At 52.1% G+C, this 10,930-nt stretch overlaps 1 protein-coding gene across 1 annotated transcript; it reads right to left on the bottom strand.

Moving 5' to 3' along the window:
• Positions 1 to 210: 210 nt before the first annotated feature.
• On the bottom strand, positions 211 to 10,424 carry KHSRP (KH-type splicing regulatory protein). Its single transcript, XM_006764253.1, has 19 exons — positions 10,419 to 10,424; positions 9,380 to 9,476; positions 8,755 to 8,793; positions 8,059 to 8,098; positions 6,879 to 6,928; positions 6,529 to 6,600; positions 5,704 to 5,761; positions 5,281 to 5,455; positions 4,988 to 5,086; positions 4,515 to 4,613; positions 4,289 to 4,391; positions 3,534 to 3,634; positions 3,298 to 3,442; positions 3,056 to 3,216; positions 2,867 to 2,976; positions 2,437 to 2,525; positions 2,141 to 2,341; positions 1,960 to 2,037; positions 211 to 1,692 (listed from the first exon to the last, which is right to left on the bottom strand). The coding sequence occupies exons 1-19, from the start codon at positions 10,422 to 10,424 to the stop codon at positions 1,415 to 1,417; spliced, it is 2,001 nt and encodes a 666-aa protein (XP_006764316.1). The 3' UTR covers positions 211 to 1,414.
• Between the last annotated feature and the right edge of the window lie 506 nt (positions 10,425 to 10,930).

The following is a 10,930-nucleotide window of genomic DNA, read 5'->3' as shown; positions in this document are numbered from 1 at the left end:
TTCCATTTCTAACTAAAAAAAAAAAAAGCAAGAGTGACTTTTTTTCCTTTTTAAAAGTTTATTTTAAAAACATGAAGAGGGCCAAGGGTGGCAGGGAGAAAATAAATTTTCCTTGAAAGAAGCAGTTTTAGGGACGACGGGGGTGGGATATAGAGATTTTTATATATATATATAATTTTATAGGTTTTGTTTCACTTATTGTGTTTCTTATTAAAGAAAATTTTTTTTTTTGGCAGAGATTTAATTCTCGCTATCTTCTATGGCTGGCTCAACATGAAGGATCCCAGTTTTGAAAGAAAAAGAAAGAATGTGAGACACAGAATGGGCGAGAGAGTGAGAGCCGGGCATGACCTCCAAGCCACTCAGAGAGGGCTCCCCTGCACCCTACCCCCATGTCAGCCATCGCTCTCTCGCCTAACAAATGGAGGGAAAAAAAAAAGAAGCAAAAACCAGAAAATAAGCCCCAAACAGAACAAATAATAAAAGAATTTTCACAGATGAAGAAGTTCACATTCATTCGATTCATTGAGCCTGCGGAGAGGGAAGAGATAGGAATTGGTCACTACGGGGAGGGGGAGGCAGAGGCGGAAGACTGGGGGATAGTACGGAGGGGGCCAGGAAGCCCCTCTCCCAAGCCAATGGCTAGCAGGATGTGTCTGTAACTGTCTAGTCAAGTGCTCCAGGGACTCAGCTGAAGTCAGACTGGCTCCTTGATGGAGGAGGAGAAAGAGCGACACAAAGGCAAGAAGGAGAGAAGCAGGGGCCGCGGGAGAAAGAGAAGCGAAGTCAGGGTCTGCAAGGGAGAAGGTGGTGGGTGGCTCCCGGCGCATCACAACATGAACAATCTCAGAGATCACGGTGTCCCCACAACACCCCTGTGAGGTAGGTTGGAACGTGGCAGCGATCATCATGCCCACTTCACAGACAAGACCGGGACACAGACACGGGCGTGACAGCAGAGGCTGAGCCCAAGGGGCCGAGCCCCTTTGCAGGCTTCCTGCATCCCTGCCGGAGCCAGGGCCACCCCACACTGGGGCTGCCTGCAAACAGTCACTTGGACACCGTCGGGGAGAAGACCATGGGTTTAAAAACAAAAAGAACAAAAGCCAAAAAAGTAATGCAGAGGGGAAAAAATATCCATTTTCTTCCCAAGTGGCCAGATTTTGAGTTAGCAGCCAGGATGGTGACCAAAGTGCAGTGCCCGGGCTGCCCCCACCCCCAGGACTACCCACCAGTTCAACAGTTCCACCTTTTATCTGTCTCGCACTCGCCCCCAGCATCACGACAGCATTACACAGGAACAAGCGAGCCGGCGGAGGGAGGCCTCTTCTTTAACCTCTGGACCCAGCGCACACTTCCCCTGGCTCATGGGGACTCCCGGAGACCTCCAGCCACACGGCCCCCGCTGCAGGCATCAAGGACACACCCCGCAGGGGAAGGGATTTCCGGCGCTACCCACTAAGGCAGGATGGACGGTGGCTGGGGGTTGGAAGGAAAAAGGAGGAGGAGGAGGGTGGCAATTCCCACTTGCCTGCTGCTGTCCCTGTTGTGTGGGTGGAGGCTGGGGGCCACCAGGACCTGGGGTCTGTCCGTAGTAAGCGGCTTGCTGTCGGTAGTATTCAGCCCAGGCGGCACTATAGTCCGGCTGGGAGCCTGGGGGAGCTCCTGGACCCCCTCCAGTGGCCACTTGAGCTGTCAGGGAGGAGAGGGTGAGTGTGGCTGGTCAAGAGTGGGGGCCTGGCCCTGCCTTGCCTCAGGCCCCACCAGTTCAGCCTGCTTTAAAAAAAATTATGTTGAAGTACAACAATGTTATATTAGTTTCAAGTGTATAAGTGATTCGCCATATAAATTCCTTAGGATGTGATCATCATATCATACTAAGTCATCGTACAAATTCATAATGACTTACGTTCCCTATACTGTACTTGCACCCTCTGACTATTTTTTTGTATAACTCACCTTGCTTCTTGTAGTACTCCTCCCAGGCCTTTGTGTAGTCCTGCTGTGGGGGAGCTCCAGGCTGCTGGGGCTGCTGGCCTGCAGGAGGCGGGCACCAAGGTCAGAGGACAGCAAGGGGACACAGCTGCCCTCTTCTGCCCTTCTGGCTGATTTGAGCCCATGCAGCAGCCCACACACTCACCGATCTTTTTGTAATACTCTTCCCAGGCCTTAGTGTAGTCTGACTGGCCAGCAGGTGGGGGCTGAGGGGGCTCGCCCTGGGCAGGTGGAGCTGCGGGTGCAGGTGCGGGGCCGGGCACGGGGCCTGGGGGCTGCTGGTAGTAGTGTGAGTAGTAGGCAGCCCAGGCTGCGTTGGGGTCTGCGGCGGCTGCAGCGGCTTTATCTGCAAGAGGAGGGCAGTGCAGGCTGAGAGTTGACACAGAAGCCAATCCTGGGCCCAAACCCTGCGCTGCCCCTCAAATGGGTAGCCTTACTTACTCGGGTCATGAGGAGCAGGTGGTTGCCACTGGGGGTAGGTATTGCCCCAGCCCTGGGGTGGGTACTGGTGAGGAGGGGGACCCCCAGCACTGTAGGATGAGAAAGATGGGGAACACATGAGCGGAGGTTGTTCCTTTGCAGGGTAGAGATGGCTAGTAGAAAGAAGGCCCAAGGAAAGATGTGAGACAACTAAATGCGTAAGACCCAGGCTATGAAACAAAGTACCCTAAAATCAACATGCAGATTTGTGCATGGGATGGAGACCAAGGTCAACACCTATTGCATCTTATAAAAGATGGTGTCTGTGAAACAAAGCTGGAATGGATTGTGTTTGGGCCCGAACAATCATTGCTTCTCAAAGATGTGTCGCTTTTCTTGCCAGCATATTGACACCCATGTCACAAATCCCAGGCAGCTGAAGAGTACTCACTGAGGGGGAGCCCCTGGTGGCCCCTGATTGAAGGGCCCAGGATTGAAGGGTCCCATGGGGCCGGCAGGGCCTGGTCCTCCTGGGCCTGGTCCAACTGGACAGAGGGGACCCTGGAAGGAGAATGTGACAAGGTCAGTGGTGGGAGTCAGGAGTCAGGAGCCAGACTCCCAGAGCCCTCCATGAGCCCACCTCAATCTTCTCCTCGATGAGCTGCTTGGCGTGATCAATCTGCTGGGGCGAGCCCCGGATAATAAACAGTTTAAAGTTGGGGTCCCCATTGGGCGGCAATTGCCGGGAGATCTCTACGAAGGCGCCCGTCTGCTGGTTTATGGCTTTCACGTTCTCGCCACCTGCAGGGGACACAGGCAGTGAAGGGAGGGGTGGGAGGAATGAGTGGGTGAGGGACGAAGGACAGGGAGAGGCCTCCTCACCTCGGCCGATGACTAGCCCACACTTGTGAGTGGGGATGGAGAAGGTCATCTCCCCACCAGGCGGGCCCCAGTTGCCTTGACCCCTTCCTCGGCCACGGCCCCCTGGGGGCATGCCAGGACCCCCTGGAGGACCTGGGGGACCACTCTGCAAGACAGGGAGATGGAGAATAAGTGTAGGAAGCCACGCACATTACTCTGCCCCCACCAGCTCTTCTCACCTACCCCATGCCACCTACCCTAAGGCTCTGGAGGAGGTCATTGATAATCCGCGCCGCATGCTCGCACCGGTCTGGGGGCCCCATTATGTGAGCTATCTTCTCAGGACCTGTCCCATCATCTGAGGCCAGCATCCAGAGAGCGGAGACACGGATTTAAAAGAGAAGCACAACTCCAAACCACCACACCTCCTCAGGGCAGTACTGTGCCAAGCTAGGTGTCTGAGACATCTCAGACTCAGTGCCGCTCGCCTCACTCCACATAGTCAGGAGTGAGGAAGGAGGCAGGCAGGCCCCACGTCCCCAGAGGAGAAAGCTGACCAGCTGGGCAGGGAGGTAGCTGAGGCTTCTTTCTGCAACTAGAACCCCCAGAACTAACAGATGCATTTAGAACTAAGAACAACAAATCTCTGAAAAGCAAGAAAGGGGTCCCTCCTCCCCACAGACCTGCCCTCAGACTCTCACAGGCTTGGCAGGAGCCCAGAGTTGGGTCAGTGATTTGATCCAGCCCAGAGTGCCCAGGTTACCCAGGCTGCCTAGTTGAGACAGGGTACTGGTGGGGGAGAGGGATGAGATAGATTCAACAGGAGAGGAAAACACAGAAAGTGTGCCCATCACCAACTCTCTCACGGGGCTGTCCCATAGAGGAGAAAGACAAGATCCAACAGTAAAGAGGCACAGCATGCTAACCATGGTGCCAAGCTGCCCACAGTGGACAGTCAGGTTGACCTTAAGAGGACAGCACTGGCTTACACATCACACGACTTGGCCCTGACCTTGTTTAAACTGGATCCGCACACCAGCATCATTCTGGATCTTCTTAATCATCTCTCCGCTCCGGCCAATAACCACGCCAACAGAATGCCTAGGCACTGGCACCTGAGGGAGACGCAGGGAGAGGGTCAGCTGAGTTCTGTCCCCATAGCTTTGCTGCCCACTGGACACAAGGAGCCCATCACCCCCCGCATAGCTCTCCATCTTCTGGGGGAAGCCCACACTCACATCAATTCCCCCGCCAATCCGGGATCCATACTCATTCCGGTCCCCAAAGCCGCCCTGGTCACGCTCCCGAAGGATGTCCATCACCATCTCACAGGCTTGCTGAAAAGACACAGGGCATGGTGCACATGGCAAGCCCTGCTGCCCCACTGCACCCCCAGCCTCCCATAAACCAAGGGGTCACAGGTTTAAGCTAAGGACTGACACAGGTGCCGAGCTCTATATTTGCCACCCGGAGAGGCAGGAATGGCCAGCAACTCCACTTTCCACATGAGAAGATGGAGGATCAGTTAGGCCACTTGCTCATATACAAACCATTGTTGAAGGGAGAATTCAACACAAGAACGTGAACCCTGGGATGACTTCAAAGCCAGTGCTTTTGCAAACCTTCCCACTTTTATTCAAATCTCCAGGCAGCCCACCAGCTCTCCCTTCTCTAAAACCCACTATTCACCACCACCACAGGGCACGCTCACCTGCACTTTGTAAGGATCTCCAATGATCCGAAGGGGCTTGTCAACATTTGTATTCTGGGAACCATCTTGAATTAAAATCATCTTTACTCCAGCACGTTCCTTTAAAACCAATGTCGACTGTCAGTGTAGGACTTTCAAATAACTTTCTGGCGACTAGTGCATTTGGGGCAGGGTCCATGATCAAAAAGGATAGAAGACTGGGAAAGCAGCTGGGGGTGGTGGTGGTGTGCAGACCAGATACAGGATGGAAACTTGCTTGGGATGGATGGAACCTTCTGTCTCCATTCCCTCACCTGTAGCTGTTTAATGGTCTCCCCGCCTTTCCCGATGACAAGGCCAGCCTTCCCCGCGGGGATCATAATCTCCTGCACTGTGCCATTCTGGCCCCCATTGGAGTTGTCATGGAACTGTCCTGGGGGTCCCCCACGACCCCGAGAGACAATGTCATCCAGCATCATCTTTGCTTTCCTGGGAAGGGGAAGAATGGGGTGCTGTCACTTGAAAGAATACTGGCCTGGTGACCCCCCCTCCCTAAAGCTCAAAGCAAAGAAGGTGACTCCCAACACATGCGTTTGACAGATGATGAGGAAGAGAGTACTACGGTCCCTGGGGCTTGGCTGCAAGGACATGGTGTGGGAGTCACCCCCAATTTTCAAAGGGATCAAGAGGACTTCTGCCCACTCCCATCACAATGACAGGCCCAGCCAGGCACTTACTGGACAGATTCTGGGGCTCCTGTCAAGGACACACTGCGCTCAGGGAGGCCACCACTGTCTGGAGAGAAGAGGAGATAGGGTCAGTGCCTTTCCAGGCCTGCAGACCCTGGAAAGGCTTTTAGTGGAGATGAGGAAACTTCCAGAACAATCACCAGCCACTTTTGCCACCATTCAGCAGCCTAACAAATCAATTTACCTCCCCAAACACCTGGGAGGCTGCCCTATGCAAGGCCAAGGTCAGGAAGCTTCAAGTCCCACAAGGGAGACAGAATTTTTAGGGGAAAAGATGAGGTAGGAGAGGCAGGTTCTGGAAGGTTCAAACCCTGGACCATTTTTGCCACCACTAATGATCACATGCACACCCTCTAGTTAACAAACTTCACTCTGCTAGAACAAGGCCTCAGAAGCAGACTCCTACAGAGGAGCAGACAGAATTGGGATTCAAACCCAGGCCCATTCTCAAAACTTTTCTTTCTAATGCACCTTCCTGCCTCCCATATTCCTGTCTGGTTTCCACTAGATGTTTAGGTGGCAACTTAACATAATGGTTCACCGCAGACCTGGAATGAGGCAACCTGTGTTCAATTCTAGATCTTCCCCTTCAGTTCTCCCCGCACCCATAAAATGAAAACAAAAGTCAGAGCTACACCCATGGTGCTGTACACTGGAGATACTACACTGAGCCTGGCACACAGAAGGCACTCAATAAATAAAACAAACAAATATGTTTCATGTCTAACGGTCAAGTTAAAAGTGAGAGGAATACTAAAGTGCAAAGAGCCCAGCCCCTGCATTCATTCTGGCGTGAAACTGGCTCACTCATACCTGGAGAGATCTGGACTTTGCAGCCTGAATCTTGCTGGATTTTATTAATCTGTTCACCTCCTCTGCCAATGACTAGGTGGTGAAGAAAGGAGAAAAGTGAGTTACTTTAAAATGGAATACAAAAGAGAAAAAAAAGCAGAGCTGATGGAAGGAGCCAGCACCAAGTAAACGAGGCGATGGTGGGGCCACATGAATATTCAAAGGAGTTCTTCCAGTCCAGAAAGTACAGGTTAACAGGGGAAGCCCTTTCAGACCAGAGGCTTCTGGGTTGGCAGGGGCTTCCAGGACACTGTCCCAGGGCGGGGCTGTGGATATAATGGACACCCCAGAGCACGGTGACCCACACTCACTTAGTCCTACCATGCCGTCTGGGACCCTGTACTCCTCTGTCATTGAAGTCCTGCAAAGAGACAATGAAGGTCAGTCTCAAATGGGAAAGCAAAGGATCTGCCGGAGAAAAGGGCCCCTGATGTTTCTGGCCTCTGACCCTGCTCCCTATGATGGGACCAAGACCTCACAAGCCTATGCAAAATCTAGCAGCATGAGGCTGGGGATCTTGTCCCACAGCAGGGCACGCCATTTCTTGAGGCCAAGTTTCCCCGCGTGGGCCATGAAAGGCCTGCTCTGAGGCAGTGTGGCCCCCGGACCAGTGCTGTCCCTAACTCGGGGAGAATGAGCACCCAGACACTTTTATAGCAATCTGATTAAGTCAACTTATAACCACTGACTTTAAAAACAAACAAAAAAAGGAACAATTTTGCACCTTTTAAATTTCATTTCCCAAGCAAATCATCTTTTTAAATTAAATACATCTTTATTAATTTCAGAGAGGAAGGAAGAGGGAGAGAGACAGAAACATCAATGATGAGAGAGAATCACAGATCAGCCACCTCCTGGCACGCCCCCTACTGGGGACTGAGCCCACAACTCAGGCATGTGCCCTTGACCAGAATCGAACCCGGGACCCTTCAGTCCCCAGGCCGATGCTCTAGCCACTGAGCCAAACCAGCTAGGGACCTAGCAAATCATTTTTATTTTATTTTACAAAAATGTTGGCCCATTAAAAAAATAAAAGAAACAATGTGGTCCTTCACAAAGGATTCTATGTCAGATTCATTTAAGTCATGGGGTGGGTGGGGGAGGAAATAAGGTAGGCTCCATCCTAGGCTCCATCCGCTCTTAGGGAACAAGCATTTGCAGAGGATGGGCGAGAAAACCAGCCTTTTCGAGGTAGACAGATGTGTGTGTTTCTGGAGAGTTCCCCCCCCCCACCCCCCCAACAAAGGAAGCACCATGGTGCAGAAATCACCATTCTGTCATTACAGGGAAATGCCACAACCCTGTCCTACCTCCAACCTTGAAGACAGGTAAGTACAGGGATAAAGGCAGCACCGTCTACCCCTCAGTCCACTCTTTGGTGGACCATCCCTGAATGGTGCAGGGCTCCCAGACAGAGTTCTCCCTCAAGACAGTAAGAAAGGCCAGAGACAGCTGACAGACAAACGACATTTTCTCCAAATCACAACTTACCTGGGGGGAGGATGGATGGGTCCAAGTTGAGAACTGATGGCTACAGAGAGAAAATCCAAAGGAAAGATTGGCATGGTTTCTCTCTGGAACCCAGAACACTACTGACCCCAGGTGCTCCTACCTACATAGGAGCGACTAACACTATTATAGTCTAAGCCAGTGGTTCTCAACCTTCCTAATGCCACGACCCTTTAATACAGTTCCTCATGTTGTGGTGACCCCCAACCATAAAATTATTTTCGTTGCTCCTTCATAACTGTAATTTTGCTACTGTTATGAATCGTCATGTAAATATCTGATATGCAGGATGTATTTTCATTGTTACAAATTGGACATAATTAAAGCATAGTGATTCATCACAAAAACAATATGTAATTATGTATGTGTTTTCCGATGGTCTTAGGCGACCCCTGTGAAAGGGTCGTTCGACCCCCAAAGGGGTTGCGACCCACAGGTTGAGAACCACTGGCCTAAGCCCTCCTGAGCACTAGAGCATCGTGGACCCTGCTCACAACAGCATAGGCACTGGGTATTTCCGCCTCAATTTCCAGGGGCTATAGGAACCCCAAAGATCATGAAGCCCAGATGATGAACACCTAGAGCCTCCACAAAGGACAGGTGCGCAGTGCTCCCAGCTCCAAACAACCTCCTAATATCCCGAAGTTGCCCTCTGCCTGCATTACCCAACAGACTTACAGTCTCCCTGAGAGGCCAGTTTCTTGCTCTCCGGTTGGTCTGTGAAAGAGAGAGGATGTCAGATGCAGCACCCACCCACCCACCCACAGCCTCCTTAAATCTGATGCTGGTGCCACACTTCCTGGCCAACTATCCCCTCTTCTGCTGCCCCCCAACATCAGAGCAGAGACAGGAGAGACCAACCCCTAAGTGAGGCCAGACTTCATCAACCGGCACTAAGGGTAAAAAAGCCCTTTATAACAGGGAAACAATGATAGTGGCATCTGAGTCCTTCTAGCTCAGGATCAGACCTGCCTTGGGCAGCCGGGGTTCTGGCTGAAAGAAGTTGCTGGCCACCCAAACTTTACTTATGTGGGGCCTCAATAACAGTACCAGCATTTCTCTAGCCTACCAGAAGGGGAGAAACAATCTTGAGAACTTACAACTTGGACCCAGCCACAGTCAATCTGCTTTCCTCTCAGCCACCTGATACCTCAGGATGGTGGCCCAACAAAAAGAATGAACAAAGCTGGGATTGCTGAGGTTTTGAAAGACTGAACAGCAGCAGGCTGCCCTCCCCCCCACTCTGAACCACATTCAAACAAAGGCACCTCACTCTCTATCCTCCTTCCCAGCAAGTAGTTACCTCCATCTTCCAATTGCCTCTTTTGGCCCCCAAAACCGAAGTCAGGAGTGCTGTTATTCACTGTTGTAGCAGCATCGCCTCCAATTTTGGCTGCGATCTAGAAATGAAGTTGTAAGCAGAGAAGAATTAGCACCAAAAAGCAACTTCCGTGGGGCTCAGATCAACGTCTCGGAATCTCTCCTGTTCTCTTTGCTGTTCGGACTGAGAGTCAGGTTCCCCCTAATTTAGGGAAGAACTTGATGGTTGAGACATTCTAGAAGGAATTTCCACCTGAGGTCTCAGAGTTCAACAGTTAACTCCCTTTCGTGATGGGATTTGGTCCCAAATGGTTTGTGGCCAGACTGTAACCCACACTAACTTGGGGTAAAAGGGACGGAAGCTCAGTGCCACTGAGGGTCCTCCGGTCATCTCCACAATGTAGCCGGGTTCTTCTGCGATGCTCAAGAGCATCATCTCCCTCACCCTCAGGACCCTAGCAGTTGTGAAACAAATCTCAGGGCAGTTTTTGCTTCAAGGCATCTGAAATGTTCATTTGAGGAAAACAAAAGACCCTTCCCTTCTGGAGCACATGTTACAATTTAGCCACAGGAAGAGCAACTTCAAATAAACACCTACCCAACAAACCTAACACCAGAGTCTGTTTGTGGAAGTATTACAAGTTTTCCAAAGAAACACAAACCAAAAACTAAGTATCTATCTTTTCACTTCTCAACTATTTAACACTTGGAGCCAAAGCTCTTGGGCTGTCCAGATGGGGCACCCAGCACCAACTCCCCCAGGTACAGCTGCTCAATCAAGACAGCTCAGTGGGCAAGCAGACGTAAGCGCACATTAAAACATCCCATGGCAGCGAGAAAGCCTCGGTCACACTGGGCGGAGCCGGGCGGCCACCTAACGGGACCTCCTACCCTGCCCTGGAGGCACTGGGAGTACCCGGGGTTGGGGTCTGGCTTCCGGAAAGGGCGGCCGAGTCCTCCCATTCGATGGACCTCCTCCTCGCCAGGCTCTGGGGAGGTTAGTCCCACCAGCCATGTGTCACCTCCATGTTGTCATCAAGACTCAAAAAACTGGTTGGGATCCTCCTCTCTTCATCAAAAAGATAGAACACCACGCTTTCAAGCAACCGGAAGCATCAAAGAGAGCCACAGCTCCTATGCCCACCCTCCCCGTTTCACTGAAGTGCTTGGCCGCTCGGGCAGCAAAAGGGTCCCTTTTCCGTACTCAAGAGGAAGGACTTCTTTTCCCCAAAGTCCCTTCTTCCTGGGGAGCGGGCTGAAACCGGGCTGGGTTGAGGGCAAGCAGTTTTGTGCCCTGACGAGGAGGTGGGGGCCAAGTAAGACCAACCCGGGAAGGCGGACCCCTTCCTTCCAGAACAGCGGAGCATGCTTTCGCGTACCCTAAGGCGAGGCAGAGGTACCCCCGGCACTCGGGGGCCCCTGCACACCCAGGGACCGCTTTTGGGAATCCCCCGGACGCCCCTTCCCCCTGCAAGGGTCACCCGTGAGGGACCCCACTCGAGGCGCGTGGGGCGGCCCAGGCCCCAGCCTCTTG

This window comes from Myotis davidii, unplaced genomic scaffold, assembly GCF_000327345.1.
Source record: "Myotis davidii unplaced genomic scaffold, ASM32734v1 scaffold341, whole genome shotgun sequence".
NCBI classification, from domain to species: Eukaryota; Metazoa; Chordata; class Mammalia; order Chiroptera; family Vespertilionidae; genus Myotis; species Myotis davidii.
Note: the sequence above shows the minus strand (reverse complement) of the source record. Positions and strands in the feature narration are given on the sequence as shown.